The 19329-nt window shown below is 53.7% G+C and overlaps 1 protein-coding gene across 1 annotated transcript; it reads right to left on the bottom strand.

The window, feature by feature from the left end:
* Positions 1-6441: 6441 nt before the first annotated feature.
* On the bottom strand, positions 6442-9260 carry Ap5b1 (adaptor related protein complex 5 subunit beta 1). Its single transcript, XM_090347345.1, has 2 exons — positions 9111-9260; positions 6442-9032 (listed from the first exon to the last, which is right to left on the bottom strand). Exons 1-2 carry the CDS (start codon positions 9258-9260, stop codon positions 6564-6566), a joined length of 2619 nt encoding a protein of 872 aa, XP_090203471.1. The 3' UTR covers positions 6442-6563.
* Positions 9261-19329: the final 10069 nt, after the last annotated feature.

Genomic DNA, 19329 nt, shown 5'->3' with positions numbered 1-19329 from the left:
CAAACCTATGTACAAAACTTCCTCATTGCGTTGCAGGAATTTGTCGTTGTTGTTCTGCCAGTCCTGGGGCTTGAACTCGGTCTGGGCGCTGCCCTTGAGCACTTTATGCTTGTGGCTAGGTTCTGCCACTTGAGCCACAGCACCACTGCTGGCTTTGTCTGTGTATGTGGTACTGAGGAATCGAACCCTGGGACTTTGTGCAGGCTGGGTGAGCACTCGACCACAAGGCTAGGCTCCCAGTCCTGGCAATACTTTTTTTTAAGTTACTTTGGTATATCCTTTTTTTTTTAAATTTAAAAATATGGAACGCTTCACGAATTTGTGTGTCATCCTTGCACAGAATACATTTGTGGGGGGAGGGGGCTGCTCATGGGGCTTGGACTCTGGGCCAGGGTGCTGTCCCTGAGCTCTTCGGCTCAAGGTTACTGCCCTAGCCCTGGAGCCACAGCCATTTCCTGTTTTCTCTGATTGGAGATAAGAGTCTCGAGGACTTTAGTGCCAGGGCTGGCTTTGAACTGTGATCCTCAGATCTCAGCCACCTGAGTAGCTAGGATTACAGGGGTGAGCCACCGTGCCAGGCTCTGGCAGTACTTTCTAAATTTAATTTGCTCAAATACCCAACATACATATTTTGTCAAGTTTTTCCTTACAACAAAAATATAAAAGCTAGGGACCAGTGGCTCATGGCTGTAATCCTAGGTATGCAGGAGGCTGAGCTCAGAGGATTGCAGTTTGAAGGCAGTTGGGGCAGAAAAGTCAATGTGAGACTCTTATTTCCAGTAAACTGCTAAAAAAAAACTGGAGGTGGTGCTGTGACTCAAGTAGAAGAGCACTTGCTTTGAGCACAAAGAGCCTCAAGGACAGCACAGCCTGGAGTTCAAGCCCAGGATCTCCAAAGAAAAAAAAATAATAAAGATCCAGAAATTTAAGAAAGTTGCATTAACTTACAAATTTGAAAATGAAAAGCAACCACAGCATCCAAATCTTGTATATATCATTTAACCAGATTCCTATTGAATATGATTTTGTTGTTCCTAACAGTTTTCACCTTATTTTCTCGGATTTATCATGGGGTTGTCGTTCTTCCAAATACTGGTATTTTTCTTCTTCTTCTTCTTCTTCTTCTTCTTCTTGTGTCCTCTTAAACAGTTTTACAGGCCATCAACTTAGGAAAGGTCATTTTGAATCTTTTTTTTTTTTTTTTTTTTTTTTTTGCCAGTCCTGGGCTTGAGCTCAGGGCCTGAGCACTGTCCTTGGACTTTCTCAAGGCTAGAGCTCTACCACTTGAGCCTCAGCACCACTTCCGGCTTTTTTCTATGTATGTGGTTCCGAGGAATCGAACCCGGGTCTCCATGCATGCTAGGCAAGCACTTTAACCACTAGGCCAAACTCCCGGCCCCTCATTTTGAATCTTAAGTGAGCAGGACACAAACTAAACTATTCTGGATCAGCTCTGAACATCCACAAAACACGAATATTGTCCAAATGACAAAAATAAATTTTCATCTTTCTTCAGTAGCATCTATTTTTTTACTTATTACAGCATGAACCTCCATCTAGTCTTTTGTCCTTACAAGTTAAGATTTGATAAAGTATTTCCTGACAGTCTGGACACTGGTAACTCATATTTGGAGTCCTAGCTACTCAGAAAGCTGAGATCTAAGGATCACGGTTCAAAACTGGCATAAGCAGAAAAATCCTTGAGATGCGCATCTGTAATTAACCCCGAAAGGCCAGAAATGAAGCTGTGGCTCAAGTGATAGAGCACTAGCTATGAGCACAAAAGCTCAGGGACAGTGCCCAGGCTCTGAGTTTCAAGCCCCACAACAGACAGACACATACACAGCCTCACACACACAGTCATACACAAAAAGTAGGTAGCAGAGCAAACCTGCTCATCTCATGGCTTACAGAAAGAAATCTTGGTTGCTGCTGAGGTTGGGCATTTATGAATAAATCTATTATGTATGTAAAAGGTTTTGGGCTTTTTGTTTGTTTTGTCAGTCATGGGAAGTGAACTCTGGGCCTGGGAATTGTCCCTGAGCTCTTCAGCTCAAGGCTACTGCCCTGTCCCTTGCGCCACAGCACCACGTCTGGCTTTCTAGTGGTTAATTGGAGATAATAGTCTCATGGACTTTAGTGCTCCGACTGGCTTTGAACCCTGATCCTTAAATCTCAGCCTCTTGAATAGCTATGATTACAGGTGTGAGCCACTGTGGCTGACATTTTTTTTGGCTTTTTTTTTTTTTTTGGCCAGTCCTTGGGCTTGAACTCAGAGCCTGGGCATTGTTCCTGACCTCCTTTTGCTCAAGGCTAGCACTCTAACACTTGAGTCACAGTGCCACTTCCAAGTTTTTTCTGTTTACATTGTACTGAAGAATCAAACCTAGGGTATCATGCATGCTAGGCAAGCACTCTACCACTAAGCTACATTCCCAGCCATATAAAAGTTTTATGTGGACATAAGCTTTCAAGTTGTTTGAGTAAATATCAGAGTACAACTGCTGGTTCATACGGTAGGAACATGTTTAGTTTTGTAAGAAACTGTCAAACTAGCTTCCAAAATGCCTACCTTTCACTTTCCAACCAGCATGACTGAGACTTCCTGTTGCTCCACAGCTTGCTAGCCTTTGGTGGTGTCAGTGTTTTGGAGTCTGTTCATTCTAATAGGTGCGGGGTAATGCATGACTTGTACTGGCCTTAAACTCACTAGCCTCCTGCCCTACCTTCCAAGCAGTTGGGATACAAGCATGCACCACCACTTCCTGTTTTGTTTTGTTTTTTTTTCCAATCCTGGGCTTGAGCTGAGGGCCTGAGCACTGTCCTTGGACTTTCTCAAGGCTAGAGCTCTACCACTTGAGCCTCAGCACCACTTTTGGCTTTTTTCTATGTATGTGGTATCGAGGAATCGAACCCGGGTCTTCATGCATGTTAGGCAAGCACTTTAACCACTAGGCCAAACGAAACTCCTGGCCCCCCTGCTTGTTCTTTATATTAATCTTATACCAGGAAATCTTGGGGCTAGGAATGTAGCTTAGTGGTAAGGGTGCTTTCCTAGCATGCATGAAACCTTGGGTTTGATTCCTCAGTACAACATAAACAGAAAAATCCTTAAGTGACACTATGGCTCAAGTGGTAGAGTGCTAGCCTCAAGCAAAAGAATCTCAGGGACAGTGCCCAAGCCCTGAGTTCAAGCCCCAAGACTGAAAGAAAAGAAATTTTGCTATAAATGCTTATTAGTCTTATGAATTTTGCTGGGATTCTATTGTTTGTAGTATTCGGGCTGAACTCAGGGCTTGGCATTTGCTAAGAGGCACTCTACCACTTGAGTCACGCCTCCAGACCTCTGCATTTATGATTTCAATTGATAATCTCACAATTGAGAGTACCAGGCCTGATGGGTTCACTGGTGAATGTAGAGGGTCTCTCTATATCACCCAGGCTGGCCTCAAAACTGCCCAGTCACAAGTCCTGGGATTACAGATGTGTTCCAAAAATGTAACTGGTAAAGTTAAGTAGTATTTCCTTGGTTTTCTATAAACCTTGTTAGAAACCATTAAACCCAGAAGTAGTCGTTGAATCCCCAATCGACAGCCCATTAGTGAGAATCATAGATCATAACCTGGGACTTGCAACTAGCAGGTGAAGAAGACTGGCAGTCTTGTGGGACTGAGCCTGTAGACTGTTTTGGTGAAAAAAAGTGGAGGTCATCTGGTGTCCAGCACTGGAACAGTGGATGAATAAAATGACAAACTCATGGAACAAAAAGATGACAGTGGGGCCGGGAGTTTGGCCTAGTTGTAGAGTGCCTGCCTAGCATGCACAAAGACCCGGCTTCGATTCCTCAGCACCACATAGCCTTGAGAAAGTCCAAGGACAGTGCTCAAGCCCTGAGCTCAAGCCCAGGACTGGCAAAAAAAAAAAAAGATGATAATGAGTCCTTATATGGAGAAATTGGCGCTTCCCCCCACACCTCTCCAATCCTGGGGCTTGAACTCTGGGCCTGGGTTCTGACCCTAAGCCTCTTTTGCTCAAAGCTAGCACTCTACCACTTAAGCCACAATGCCATTTCTGGCCACACACACCCCCACCAGTTATGGGACTTGGACTCTGTGCCTGGGCCTTGTCCCTGAGCTCTTCAGCTCAAGGCTAGTATTCTACCCCTTGAGCCCCAGCGCCACTTCTGGTTTTCTGGTGGTTAACTGGAGATAAGACTTTAGTGCCCAGGCTGGCTTTGAACTGCAGTCTTCAGATCTCAGCCTCCTGAGTAGTTAGAATTACAGGTTTGAGCCACCAGTACCTGGCTTAATTTCTCAGGATGAACACCACTTTCTGCAGCTGTGTGAACATGTCTGCATTTCCGGACACCGTTGTCACTAATGTTCTCCTGGGAAACATCTCACCAGTACGTAGACCAGATCAAGGCTGTTGGTGGCAGAGGCTCAAATTTGGACAGTTCAACCTCTCTACAATAGTACCAGGTCTCTGACTTGTGTCAAGAGGCAGTGACACCAGTCCACTCCCCCCCCCCCACCAGGTCTACCTTCCTGGTGCTGAGAGGGACAGCACTGCAAACAAGGCAGTTAGTTCCAATACTCTTAGTGCTAGTGGCCTAGAAGCCCACTTTTCCAGCCTTCCCCAGGGCTTGATGGGTCCAGCTAGGCTGAACAGGAAAGTCCATGAGTCTCTTATCTTCAATAAACTACAAAAAAAAAAAAAAAGAATCCACAAGTGGTAGAATGCCTGCCTTGAGCAGAAGCAGCAGCTCAGGGACAGTGCCTAGGCCCCGAGTTTAAGCCCCAGAACTAGCAAAAATAATAATAATCTCAGGGACTGCAACCAGGTCCTGACTTCAAACCCTAGGACCAGCAAAAATCAATAAAAGTGCCTATGGTTGGTCTTACATCTTTTCTCCTGAAAATACCTGGAGAAGATTGTTTCCTGAGCTGCCTACTTTCTGTCTTGGTAATGGCTTGCCAGGTGAGAGAGTAAGTTAGTGCTACAACTTAATACTTGCCTGTCACCTTGACCCATGACCACTCCCACTGGTCCTTGCCCTTCGTTCCTCTCTTAGTCTGTACCAGCCAAGAGAGCAAGAATGGCTCATAAGAAACCTGCAGGCTGGGAGTACAGGGGCCCCAGAAGAACCCCTTCCTCCAGGAGGGCTCAGCTGAACTTCATTCCCACTCAGCTCTGCTGCCTGTGGTGTCCAAGGAATCGAGGGGTCTTGTGTGGTCCCTGCAGACTCTGCTCCATGTGTGGTCAGGGAAAGCTGCTACAGAATGATAACCTATGATTCCCCATCAGCTCCTGACCTTAGTGAACCCCTTTGGCTTACAGGGTTTTTTTTTTAATCTGTGAGGCCCTGAAAGCAGTTACAAGGTTGACATGAAGCATTGTGCTTGAAAATATTGTCTGGGGACTAGCAGCCATAGCTGACCATGATACACTAAATCTTGACTTTTTCCTGTATTAGAAAGTGGCCCTAGCCTTGAGCTGAAGAGCTCAGGGGCAGCACCTAGGCCCAGTGTTCAAAGGTCATGGCCAAAAAAAAAAAAAAAAAAAAAAACGAGGGGGAAGCACAAGCTATTCTAATGTGAGAAAACTCCTAAGCACAGACTGGGTTTGCTGAGGGCCGAGGCTAGGAAAAGCTAGCTTGATTTGAACAAGATCCTGTCCCCATTCTGCCCCAAACCCTTCCTGGCAGGCTCCACTCAGCACAGTGTGCGGAGGTACAGAGATGCTGACAGCATCTCCTCTTGCTGGTCCAGGCTGCTAGGCTAGCATCCCATCCAGCCTGAGCAGCCTGTGCAGGATGAAGTCACCACCCCCAGCTAAGCAGCCCGAGGCCTCCCCCCCACCCCCGAATTCCCCAGTGATCTTCACTAGATCTCTGCAAGGATATTTTTCTTGTCTCCTGAACAGAGATTCTGGACACAGCCTGAGCAGAAAGGAGCTATAGTACCCCACTTCTCGGATTTCATCTACAACTTTCCTCTGTGTGCCAGCTAGTACTGGAACTTCAACTTGGCCTACATGTTCTATGGCTAGCACTCAACCATTTGAGCCACAGCTCTAGGTCTGACTTTTTGTTGGTTAACTGGAGAGACGTGTCCCACAGACTTCTCGTCTGCAGCAGGACCCGGCAGACCCCCAGAAGGGCCTGCTGCAGACCCCAGTCAGTACAGTGGGCAGCTGCAGCCTGTAGGAATCTACAGGGGTGGCATTCTGAGCATCCCCTGCTGTCACCTTTGCCAGCATTTGCAGATGCTAACAAAGAGCTTTGAAACTCAATCTTCAGATCTCAGCCTCCTAAGCAGCAAGGGTTCCACTTGTGAGCCACCAATGCCCAGCCCTAGTCTAGAACCTTCCTGGGGCCTATGACCTCACCCCAGTGAGCCTGTTCCTATCAGGTACAAGAGTAAAGAAGCCCAATGAGTGTTACTGGCAATGACAGGTTTTTATGGAACAGAAGCTCCAGGGGTCTGGGCCCTTTGCAGCACCCCTTAGGTCAGTCCCTGCAAGGGCCACACTCCTGTCCCACTTGGCCCCCTAGGGCTCACTCAGCAGGCTGAAAGCCCACGGAGGTAGTCACCAGCCAGAGGTAGCACAGCCCAGTCATCTGTCCGCAGAGCCACAGGCATGCCATCCTCCCGGGCCGCCTCCAGCCGCAGCAGCAGCCTAGAGTCCGGAGGCAGGCGGACAGCTATGTGGTAGCTGGTGGGAGGCTGAGCCACCACGACGAAGGGTGCTAGGTGGTGGGCCACCAACGTCTCCAGGCTCTGTGACCCAAGTGGGCACCACACACGACTCTCTGTACCCTCTGGTAAGCAAGAGTCCCAGAGCTCCTCAAAGAAGTTTGATTCAGACCCCTTGGGAGCCTGGGGAAAGGGCAGAAAGAGGTCAGCAAAACTCACGGCCAGGGATGGCAGGCATGAGTGGCATGTGAGGCCAGCAGGTGTCGTATAAAGAGCCTGGACATCCAGCTGGGCAGGGACTGGGCATCGAGGCTGCAGGGACAAGAACAGAGGGCGGGCAGGACGGCCGGGATACAAGCAGGGCACGTGGATAGCCGCCAAGGAGCCATAGAGCTGTCCTTCCACATGGAAGCGCAGCTCCAGGGAATAGACAGGCTCCCGCGTCTCCACCTGGAGCTGCAGCACTGGCCACTGGCCTTTTGGCCTCCGGGGCCCCAGGCTCAGCTGAATTGGGGCCAGGGTCTCCTGGACCATCAGTGTCGCTGTAAAGCCCTGATTCTCCACCACCAATGATGAGGTCAGTGCAGGTGCAGCAAGTGAGGGGCCCAGGGCCATTCCCAACTTGGGCCCTGCCAAATGGGCCAAAAGGATGTAGTAGAGACGGGCATGATCCCGCCCATCAGGGTCCTCAAGCTGCCTGGCCAACAACTGCAGCAAGTCAGCCAGGCCACCACCTCCACTCGTCTGCAGCAGGACCCGGCAGACCCCCAGAAGGGCCTCCTGCAGACCCCAGTCAGTGCAGTGGACAGCTGCGGCCTGTAGGAATCTGAGGGTGGCATTTTGAGCATCCCCTTCTGCCACCTTTGCCAGCATTTGCAGATGCCAGCGAAGAACTTCAGCCCGGACTGGCCGAGACACCACTTCCTGCCTTAGCACTTCTTGGAGGGGCTCCCTGAGTTCAGGCCCCACCTGATCCAACAAGTCCACAAAGTGGGATGCAAGCACAGGCCGAGCTTGGTAAAGCTGAGCCAGTCCATGGATCAAAGGTGTGACCACAGTGGGTTGTCTGGCCAGGCAGCTGGCAACCAGGTATGAGGCCTGGAAACAGAGAGTGGCCAGTGCCCGGGGACCACCCTCCAGAGCTGCCCTCTGCCGCAAGCCAGCCAGCAGCTCCTCCAGGTACTGCTGTGGGCTTTGAACTCTGCCTTTGTCCTCTTCCTCATCTTCAGCACAGCGCAGGCACAGCAAATGCAGGCGGGCCAGAAGGGCCATGGGTTCATGCAGGAGGCTGGGCATGAGGCCGTGGCACAGCTGGGGTCCCAGCAGCAGGGGGGCAGCCTCCTCCCCCTCCAGACCCAGTGGCCAGTTCTCAGGGAAGGTCAGAATACAGTGCAGGTAAAAAAGATGCGTGGGTTGAGGCAGAGATGGGTGCTGGGCGGCCAGGGTGAGCCGGCGGAGCAGCAGGGCTTCATCCTGGGCAGTGAACAGGGCCTCACCAAAAGCTGCCTTGAGAGCCAGAATAGAGTGCATGAGGGCCAGCTGCGCTGTTCCCAGCAGGCGAACCAGCTGTGGCTTGAAGAGCACCGGTGGTTGAGCCTGCAAACCTCGAAGGGCCCAACCCAGCAGCCACAGGAGCTGGGCCTGGGCCACAGGAGTGAGCAGGTAGGAGGTGTCCAGCAGCTGGGCCACCGTGGCCCTCAGATCCTGGGTGTCCTCGGAGCTCGGTTCTCCCACCGCAGGGCTCTGCTGCCCTTCAGCTGCTGGCCAGCAGGGCGCCTGGGGCTGAAGGCAGGCGTCTCCCCTGGCTAGCGTCCAGTCCCAGGCGCTACCCCCCGAGGAGAGCCCTGCCAGCAGCAGGCCGTGCAGACCAGCCCCAGACCTGCCGCGGGCCGCCAGTGCGTTCCGCAGCGCCAGCGCCAGCAGCAGGCTGAGGGGCTGGACGGGCCCCCCTCGCCCCAGCAGGCCCCGCAGTGGCCCGAGGCCGGCCCCCAGCAGCCCGGGCTGGCAGCACTCCAGCTCTCGCAGGCACTCGCACGCCGTGGCCTGCAGGGCCCGCTGTTCCGCGGCGGGGCCGAAGCTTCGCCCCACGTCTCGGCCGCAGGCCAGGCCGAGCAGCAAGGGCAGGAGCCGGCCGGCAGCCCCCGAGGCGGGGCCCAGGGCGCCTCCGACCGCCAGGACTGTGGTGGCGGCCAGCAACAGGGGCCGTCGGAGGGGTGAGGGTCGCGGGGGCAGGAGAACGAGGGTGTCCAACAGGGAGGTGGCGGCCGCCTCTGCCGCAGGGGCGTCGGGCCACAGCTGCGCCGCGTACTCCAGGCTCAGGGCCAGCAGGGAAACCTGGGGTGGAGGATTCGGGGGAGGCATGGAGACGGGGCTCCGCGGGGTGACCGGGCACCGGGCGCACGCGGGGCCTACCTTGGTCGGCTCGCTCAGCTTCTCACTTCTCAGGTCCCTCAGCAGGTCCCGACCCAGGTCCTCCGCTTCGGCACCGGCCACGAAGGCGGCAGGGCTGTCTCGGAAGGCGCCCAGGCGCTGGGCCCAGGCGTCCCGGTTCGGGGGCCCCATGGCGGGGCTCGCAGACCTGCGGGGACAGCGGCGGCGTCAGGCGGCCGCCAGGGGGCGCGCGGGGGCCGCTGTCACCCAGGACCACCCGGGACCACCCGGCCGAGCCCGGCGGGGGCCCAGCGGGGGCCACGAGGCGCCGGCGATCCCGGCGGGCGCGTGCCCAGAGCTCCGGAGCCCGCGCGCTCGCGCCGGCCCGAGACCGCAGAGCCGCCGCGGTAACGGGCCGGCCTCTCCCCGGCTGACTCACCGCCGCGGGCGCCCGGCGGGCCAGGCAGGCTCCTTCCGGGAGGGCGGGCCGGAGGCGCGAGGCGGGGTCCGCGGCGCGTGGGCGGCGGGCCCCGGGCGGGCGGGGCGTAACGGGGCGCCGCCTGCCCCGCCTGCCGCCCGGCAGGTGCGGACTCGCCGGTTTCGCTGGGGCTGAGTAACTGTCCGCCGCGCCGGCCCCCTTCCCCGAAACCGCCGCGGGCACGCGCAGGGGCGGCGGCGGGCTGGCCGGGCTCCCCGGGCGCACGCGGGCGGCGCGCGGCTCCCGGGCAGCCGCTGGGGGGCGCGCGGGGCGCGGGCCGGGGCGCCGCGGGTGGAGCGTGCCGCCGCCGCCGGACCGGTCCGACTGGCGCCGCGGGGCTTCGCTTCGCGTCCCCGACGCCACCTCGGCCCCCAGTGCGCACGGATTGGGGGCGAGGAGCCGGGCTGGTGGCGGGGTGGTCGCCGCTGACCTTGGCCCGAGGCCAGCAGGGGTCCAGCGGGCCTGCTGGCGTCCAGCAGGCGGGGCAGGGCCCTGAGCCCCGGGGAAGCGGGCCGGGAACGGGACCCCGGGGCCCACACACCGCCCGGGAGCCAAGACCTGGGGCCGAGCAGGCCCCGAGCCCGGCCTTCCGGGTCTCCTGATGTCCCGGCGGCCCGGGCTGCCGATGCCCCCCGACCGCTGGTCTCCAGCGCAGACCCTCGGCGTCCAGACCTCACCAGCCTGACGCCTCTGGCCCTGATGAGCCGCTTTGAAGATGAAACGCTTGCGCCCCGTGCGGGCCGGGCCAGCCTGGCCCCCCTCCCCCGGGCTGCCCCACATCCTCCGCCCCCTCGTGCGGCCGACGGCGGGAGCGAAGCCTGGCTGCCAGGGCCGGGCAGGCGGGGTGGGAGGGATGGAGACAGGATGCCACCGGGAGGGACAGGTCTAGCCAGAAGGCCTGGTCCCAGTTCCTCTGGGCTCTGGCTCCACAGCTGACTCACAGGCGACAGCCCTATGCCACTTCCCTCTAGATGCCTCAGTTTCCCCATCTATAAAATGGGAGTGATGACTCCTGCCTAAAGGGCTGTGGGGTGGGGCGCCAGGCTAATTAAACCTAAGATGAAAGAGGCCAGGATGAGAGCAGCCTGGGAGGGAGTGGAGCCTGTCTGGTCTCCCTGTCTGAGGCCCGGAGGGGAGGAGGGGAGGGGAGTGATAACCGCATGGCTGTCTCACCACTTGCCAGAGCCAGGAACCATTATTAAGGCTGGCCTCTGTTCTGAGGGTCAGGGAGGCCAACGCTGGCTCTGGCCCAGCCTCCGTCAGCATGGCCTCTGTCAACCTTCGCTTCCTCCTTCTTGGTACTTTATGACCCCAGGTGAGTTCAGAACCAGGACAGCTTCCCTGAAGCTGGGGTACTCAGGGTGGGAGAGCAGAGAGAAGCAATCATTTGCATTTGCACAAAGTCCCAGAGTTCCCAAGAAGTGGAACTGCTCTTCTTCAAGCAGCCCTGACACACAGGCCTGCCATCCCAGCCGCCTGGGCGGTCAAGGTCTCCGGATGGGCCATGCCTGCCGGCACTGATGTGGAGGAGAACACAGGGTGACGCGTACTCCTGCGCACCAGTTGTTTTGTTTTGTTTCTGTTTTTGTGCCAGGCCTGGGGCTTGAACTCAGGGTCTGGGCACTATGCCTACGTTCTTTGCTCAAGGCGAACGCTCTACCATTTGAACCACAGCTTCACTTGATAAGAGAGACTCGAAGTTTTCTGCCTGGGCTGGCTTTGAACTTGATCTTCAGATCTCAGCCTCTTGAGTAGCTAGGAAAGTATGAGCTATCAGCACCCAGATAGATATATTTTTTCTTTTTTGCCAGTCCTGGAGCTGGAACTCAGGGCCTGGGCACTGTCCTTGGACTTTCTCAAGGCTAGCACTCTATCACTTGAGCCTCAGCACCATTTCTGGCTTTTTTTTTTCTGTGTATGTGGTGCTGAGGAATTGAACCCGGGTCCTCGTGCATGCTAGGCAAAACCTCTACCACTAGGCCAAACTCCCGGCCCTTGGACACTTATTCCTAAAGGCTAGAGCTCTGCCACTTGAGCCACAGCACCACTTACAGCTTTTTCTGTGTATGTGGTACCGAGGAATCAAACCCAGGGCTTGAGCATTCTACCATTAGGCCATACTTCTAGCCCCAGATTTTCTTTTGAGGTGAATAACACCTACTGAACTGTGCGTATGTGTGTGTGTGTGTGTGTGTATGTATATATATATATATATATATATATTTTTTTTTTTTTTTTGCCGGTCCTGGGGCTTGAACTTGGCCTGAGCACTGTCCTTGGGCTTTCTCAAGTCTATCTCTCTACCACTTGAGCCACAGTACCACTTCCAGTTTTTATTTCTATGTATGTGGAACCAAGGAATCGAACCTGGGTTTTTGTACATGCTAGGCAAGCGCTCTGCCACTAGCCACACTCCCAGCCCTCTGAATTGTATTCTTTTTTATTTTTTTATTGTAATTAGTAAAAGGGTTACATGATATTTGCCAGATAGAAGGTGCATTAATTCACATACATTGATACTCTTTCACATGTCTTGGTACCCATTTCCCTCCCCCCCCTGAATTGTATTCTTTATAAAACAATGAATTTAATTACATGTAAATTATATTAAAAATAAGTTATTTAAAATGTTGTTGCCTATAGAACTATCAATGGTGGATAGGAAACATTCAACAAACAACCCAAATGTCACAATGAAAAGCACTGCCAAGAAAACAGACTCAAGTCAGGGCAGGGACTTAGCTCGGCATCAGAGGGGCCTCTGATGAAAGGACATGACTGGAACCTGAGTGGAAGAGGAAGCTTGTCACCCAGCAGAAACTGTGGCAGGCAGGAGCCCCAGGAGGGGCTTAGCTAGAACAGAGCTTTAGCAGCTCAGAGGACAGAGATCAGAGGGAAAGAGAAGGTAAGTGGGCTTGGCATGCCAGCGTATCGGGGCTGGAGAGGAGACTGGTGAGGCATGAGTTCTCACAACTGCGGGCTGGCTTTGGGGCTGGGGACAGGTGAGCTATGGCTTGGCACTGCCAGGGGAGCTGCTTGGATCCGGTGGTGGACATGAGAGTAGGAAATGGGGAGGCAGTGCAGTGAGCCTGTTTCAGGCCTTGAGCACTTGGAAGCAGAGGGCTCTAGTATCCAACCACTGGGCTGTGATATGGCCAATCCTACTTCTTGGCTCCCTCCGCCCCACAGTCTGTGACAATACAAAGCTACCTCCTCTACCACGACGGGTATGGCCCCCTCTAACAGTCTCCAGAGGCCCTGTTCCCACACAGAAAATTGAGAGGCATGAGGCAGGAATTCCCCCAAGAGATGGAGTAGTCAGCTAATATTTGAGCCAACTAGAAGCCTCACTCAATTGTCTACCGTAAAGCCCAGTCCCCTCGCCAGGACTTCAGGGCAAAAGCCAATTTGTAACAACTCCGTCATCCCAATATTGTGCCAATACTGGGACTTGAACTCAGTGTCTGAGTGATATCCCTGAGCCTTTTCGTTCAAGGCTAGCCCTCCACCACTTGAGTCACAGCTCCACTTCGGGCTTTTGACTGTTTTAAAGAGTCTCAGAGAGTTTCCTGCCTTGGCTGTCTTCAAACTTCCATCCTCCAGATTTCAGCCTCCTGGGTAGCTAGGATTTCAGGGGTGAGCCACTGGTGCCTGGCTAATCCGTGGCTGCTTCACTGCTGCAGGCAGGGTTAGAATCAGAGGCCCCAGGCTGGGAGCATAGCCTAGTGGTAGAGTGCTCACCTAGCATGCACCAAGCCCTGGGTTGGATTCCCTGGTACCACTTACTCAGAAAAAGCCAGAAGTGGTGCTGTAGCTCAAGTGGCAGGGGACTGGCCTTGAGCAAAAAGTGTCCAAGGACAGTGCCTAGGCTCTGAGTTCAAGACCTAGGTCTAGGAAAAAAAAAATTAGAAACCCCAATTCACAGAGGAAGGTGAAACTGGGGCTCTGAGAAAGAAGGGGCCTTGCTCAAGTTCCTAGACACTACAAACGCCTGCAATGGGCTCCTTCCTTCCCTGAGTGCCTTTTCAGCACCTGTCCCATGAGCCTTTGAGTCTCCAGGACTCCCTTCCCATGCCATCCAGCCTGGCTTCCTAGAAGTTTTTCCTGGAAACAGAAAAGGCTGGTTTCAGCCTTCTCCCCCAGCACCCAAACCCCACCTTAGTCTCCGGAAGCCTCCGGATGGGAGCTAAGTGTCACATCTGTGCACATGCTCCTCCTCTGTGACTCCTCTTTCACGCTCTGCCTCTTATTCCAGCAACAGCTGTCCACTAAAGTCAGGCACCAGCGGCCCCCGCCTGTAATCCTAGCTGCTCCGGAGGCTGACATCCGAGGCTCATTGTTGGAAGCCAGCCTAGGGAGAAAACTGTGACATCTTTATCTCCAATAAATTACCAGAAGCTGAAGTGAAGTTTGGCTCAAGTGGTAGAGCACTCGCCTTGAGCAAATCTCAGGGACAGTGCTCAGGCCCCAAGTTCAAGCTCCAGGAACAGAACTGGGTGGGGGATGGATATATGTCCACTCAGGCCCTCCTGGCTGTTTGCAGGCCACCACCCTCATCTTGTACACAGAACGCTGCAATAGCTCCATCACTAGTCTTTCGATTCCCCCAACAGACACAAGTCCATTCACCCTGCAGTAAGTCTGGTGGCTTTGGGAGCCATGGTGGCCCTGCCTCTCCTGCCTTCAGCATGCAGTCAGGGCCTTGGCCACACTGGTTCCCTCGTCAGCACAGCTGGCTGAGCTCATATTGCCATCTTGGCACCCCCACTGGCCACCATCACTTAACCAGCCCGTGTGGCATACTTTCCTTATTTCTTTGCCTTGTGTCACAGAATCTAGAGTCTAGCACCTAGTAGGAACCCACAAAATATCTGTTAATGGAATTAGGACAGATGACACCTAGCCAGCTTCATGTCTACGAATGAGGTCAGTGGAGGCTCCTGTCTTGATGGCACTCAGAGCTAAGGCTAGCACTACTCCACTGCCACCATACTGCAGCCCGAAGACCAAATCAGAACCTCACAAGTGTTTTGTTTGACCCAATCTATTTTTGTTTTTATGCCTGTACTGAGGCTTGAACTTAGGGTCTCTAGCTTGCTCAGCTGGCACTTGACCACTTGAACCATGTCTCTAGCCTTGCTTTTTGCTAGGTAACTGAAGATGAGAGCCTCATAGCCTTGTCTGTGCAGGCTGGCTGGGGTCATGGGGCTTGAACTCTGGGCCTGGGCGCTATCCCTGAGCTTTTCTTTTTTTCCAGTCCTGGACTTGAGCTCAGGGCATGAGCACTGTCCTTGGACTTTCTCAAGGCTAGAGCTCTACCACTTGAGCTTCAGCACCATTTCCAGCTTTTTTCTATGTATGTGGTACCGAGGAATCGAACCCGGGTCTTCGTGCATGCTAGGCAAACATGCTACCACTAGGCCAAACTCCCGGCCCCTCCCTGAGGGGCTACACCCTACCCTCGAGCCACAGCAACACTTCCTGTTTTCTAGAGGTTAATTGGAGATAAGAGTCTCAGGTCCTTTTGTGCCTGGGCTGGCTTTTGAACCTTGATCCTCAGATCTCAGCCTCCTGAGTAGCTAGGGTTACAGGCGTGAGCCACCGCACTGGGCATGGGCTGGCTTTTAACAGCATCCAAAGTAACTAGAATTGTATAGGTATGAGCTACCAACCCTGAGCAAGTTTTAAGTTTTTTATTAGCATACATTAATTGCACAAAGAGTCTCATGCTGATATTTACATGTATGCATATGATGTACTTTAATCAAATTTACCTACCTCCTTTTTTTTTTTTTTGTGGGTCATGGAGCTTGAACTTGGTCATGGAGTTGAACTGTCCCTGAGCCCTTCAGCTCAAGGCTACCACCCTACCCTTGAGCCAAGCCCTACTTCCCATTTTTCTAGAGGTTAATTGGAGATAGGATCTCAGGTCCTCTTGTGTCCTGGCTGGCTTTGAACCTTGATCCTCAGATCTCAGTCTCCTGAGTAGCTAGGATTACAGGCTTGAGCCACTGGCGCCCAGTTACTTTTTAGTTTTTTTGCCCGCCCGCCTCCCCATGAATTTTTTTTCTTTCTTTTTTTTTTTAACAATTTTTTAAATATGTTTTTTGAGTTTTCTTTTTTTCTTTTTTCTTTTTCCAATTCTGGGGCATACTAGGCAAGCACTCTACCACTAGGCCAAACTCCTAATCCCCTTTTCCCCTGAATTTCATTCTATTTTCATATATATATTGTACTTTTTGTGTGTTTGTGTGAGTCCTGGGGTGTGAACTCAGGACCTAGGCACTTATCTCCAGTTAACCACCAGAAAACTAGAAGTGGCATTGTGGCTCAATATAGTAGAGCACTAGCCTTGAGCAAAATTGCTCAGGATCCCAAATTCAAGTCCTACAACCAACAAAAAATATTTCAAACAGTGTCTGTCTCATGGACTTTCCTGCCCAGGCTGGCTTTGAACCTTGACCATCAGACATCAGCCTCCTGAGTACCTCAGATTACAGGCAGCTATGCCCAGTATTTTAATGTGCCTTTTTCTTTTTTTCTTTTTTGCTGATCCTTAGGCTTGAACTCTGGGCCTGGGCTCTGTCCCTGAGGCTCTCTATGCCCAAGGCTAACACTCAACCACTTGAGCCACAGCTCTACTGCCGGCCTTTTTTGTTTATCTGGTACTGAGGAATTGTACCCAAGGCTTCATGCTTGCTTGGCAAGCACTCTACTACTAAGCCACATTCCGAGCCCATTAATGTACATCTATCAGGCTCATCTCCTATCATCCTTTTCTTCCTCTGCCAGTTCTTCACTCTGAAAAAAAAATCCTTTTACAATCATGTCATTTTACTATTGTTTATAGGTCTAGCCCAGTTTATTCATTTATTGGGGTGGAACGAGGCCCGTAAGCTCAGGGCCTTATACTCTTGCTTGTCTTTTTTTTTGTCTTGGGGCTTGAACTCAGGGCCTGGGCACTATTCTGGAGCGTTTTCAAGGATAGCACTCTACCACTTGAGCCACAGCACCACTACTGGCTTTTTCTGTGTATGTGGTACCAAGGAATCAAACTCAGGGGTTTGTGCATGCTAGGCAAGCACCCTACCACTAGGCCACACTCCTGGCTCAGTCTGAGGATCCTGTTTCAAAGCCAGCCTGGACACAAGTCTCCGGAGACTCCCATCTCCAATTAACCACCAGAGAACAGGAATTGGGGCTGTGGCTCCAGGGTAGGGTGGTAGCCTTGAGCTGAAGAGCTCAGGAACAGCGCCCAGAGTTTAAGCCCCACAACTGACAAAAAAAAAAAAAGTTTCACATACAAATCTGGACTTCCACTTTTGTAGTTGTGCGTGTGTTTATGTAAGAAAAATGTAACAAATGTGGCCAGGTTTTCATACCTGAACCACAGGCTTGTGACTGCCTGTGCACGGGTGTGTCCTCCACAGTCCCCACCACTCCCTCTTTATTACTGAACTGCACTGTCATTTTCCACATAATAAGGAAATTTGCTCTGTAGCTATCCCTACTACTACTTGGAACATGAAGGAGGAATGGGTTAAGAAAGCAGGATACTGATGGGCGTTTGTGGGGTCCGGCAATCCCAGCTACTCAGGAGGCTGAGCTCTGAGCCGAGGTAGGACAGTCTATGAGACTCTTACCTCTGATTTCCACAGAAGTGGAAAATGGGGGCTCCGGTGGCTCCCGCCTGTCATCCCAGCTACTCAGGAAGCTGAGATCTAACGATCTCAGTTCAAAGCCAGCCTGGGTACACAAATCTATGAGACTCTGATTTCCAATTAACCACTAGAAAACCAGAAGTGGTGCTTTGGCTCAAGTGGTAGAGCACTAGCCTTGAACTGAAGAGCTCAGGGACAGCACCCAGGCACAGAGTACAAGAAGTGGGGCTGTGGCTCAAGTGGTAGAGTGCCAGAGAGGCTAAGACCAGGCCTAGAATTCAGGCCCTAGTACCAGCCAGACGAAGGGAGTGAGGGAGAGGGAGGGAGGGAGGGAGAGGGAAAGACAGAGAGGAGAAAGAGAAAGAGAAAGAGGAGAAGGAGAAAGAAAGAGAAAGAGAAAGAGGGTAAAGAAAGCAAAAAGAGGCCAGGAAATTGGCCTAGTGGTTAAAGTGCTTGCCTAGCATGCAGGAAGGCCCGGGTTCAATTCCTCTGAACCACATACATAGAAAAAAAGCTGGAAGTGGTGCTGAGGCTCAAGTGGTAGAGCTCTAGCCTTGAGAAAGTCCAAGGACAGTGCTCAGGCCCTGAGCTCAAGCCCAGGACTGGCAAAAAAAAAAAAAAAAAAAAGAAAGAAAGAAAGAAAAGAAAAGAGTCCAGGATCTGAGTGGAGAGTGGACAGGGAAGATTGAGATAGACAGAATCCCTGGAAAGGAAGGAGGGGGGAGGATGAAAACTAGAGCTTAGAGCCTCTGGCAAGAGCTCCTGCCCCTTCTAGTGATGCCAGGAAGTGAGTGACAGAATTCTCACGGGACATACTAGAAAGGCCCCTGGACAACTTCTCGCTCAAGAAGGAAGGCATCCGTCTCCCAGCTGCCATCCTCTCCTCACCAGCGGCCTCCACAGCTTCTCCAGGGGCTCGATGGCCGCCCTGCTTTTGAAAGAATGCTACCTGCAACCAGATGTGTGAGAACTCACAGCCCAGGGTGCTTTACTTGAACCACACTACTTCATCTTTACTTTTAGGTCTCGTTTTTTCAGAGAAGGTGTTTGATTTTTTTTATTATTATTATTTTTCGGCCAGTCCTGGGGTTTGAACTCAGGGCCCTGTGCTCTCCACTTGGCTTTGCCAGCTCCAGGCTGCCTGGAGGGAGCTACGCCTCAGTTCCTGGCCCCCCCCCCCCCCCGGACTTTTCTGCCCGGGTTGGCCTGGAAGCCTGATTCTCAGATTCCAGTCTCCGAGTGCCTGGCTGGCTCCTGACTTTTGAACTGGGTGCATTCATTTATCAGATGGCTTTCCCCACAATCGGTTCCATTAACATTTAATACCCCCCCCCCCGCGATCAGGGCTTCAGATGTGAGCAGCGCGGCCCCACCCTGGCTCTGGACGTTAGTCCACGGAAGAAGCGAGCCACGGGCCCCGGCTCCGCTGGGCTCGGCTGCGCGGGGCACCTGGCGGTGGAGGACCGGGAGCGGCGCGGGCCGCCGCCGTCCAGGCCCCGGGGCTTGGTTTTTATTTGGGTGGGGGGATCTCGGCGGCCAGGTCCCCGATTGCGCATCCGTCGTGTTCGCAGCCGGCCGGCGCCTCCCCGGCCCGCACCCCTCGGCCTCCCGCCCGGGGCCCCCCCATCCCCGCCCGGCGCGGCCTCGCGCCTCCTCCGGCGCCCGCGGGAGCCCAGCCCAGTTGGACGAGTTTCATTTCATCACCTGCGGAGCGAGCGAGGCAGCGCCGGTGCAAATAACGTTGCCCTCCCCGCCCTGCCTTCTCCCGCCCCGTCTGCGAAACTCGCCGGGCTGGGAGGTCCGGGGCGGCTCCGCGGGGGCAGCCGGGGCCGCCGAGCGCCCGGGCCGGCGCCCGCCGCCCGCCGCCCGCCCCGCCCGGGGCCGCGTGGCCACCTCCCCGGCAGGGGAATGGAAACCGGTTCGACGGGTACCACCTAGGTGGGTTGTCACCGTTATTTCCCAACGCATGCGCCCTCGCTGTCCCGGCCCCGCGGAGCTCATTAGACCCGATCCACACCCCCGCCCGCCCCCGCCCGCCACCGCCACGCACCGCCGCGGGCCAATAAAGCGTGAACCCGTCCGGCCAGCTCGCACTCGAAGCCTCGCCGAGCGGCCGCGGGGA

Source organism: Megascapheus bottae, chromosome 16 (genome assembly GCF_031878675.1).
Source record: "Megascapheus bottae isolate mThoBot1 chromosome 16, mThoBot2.hap1, whole genome shotgun sequence".
NCBI lineage: Eukaryota > Metazoa > Chordata > Mammalia > Rodentia > Geomyidae > Megascapheus > Megascapheus bottae.
The sequence above is the reverse complement of the archived record's forward strand: the minus strand, read 5'-3'. Positions and strand labels throughout refer to the sequence as shown.

Coding starts and splice junctions, on each gene's coding strand:
- Ap5b1 (XM_090347345.1), bottom strand. CDS start 9,260: ATGGGGCCCCCGAACCGGGACGCCTGGGCCCAGCGCCTGGGCGCCTTC. Junction 9,033..9,110: donor AGCTGAGCGAGCCGACCAAG/GTAGGCCCCGCG, acceptor CCTCCACCCCAG/GTTTCCCTGCTGGCCCTGAG.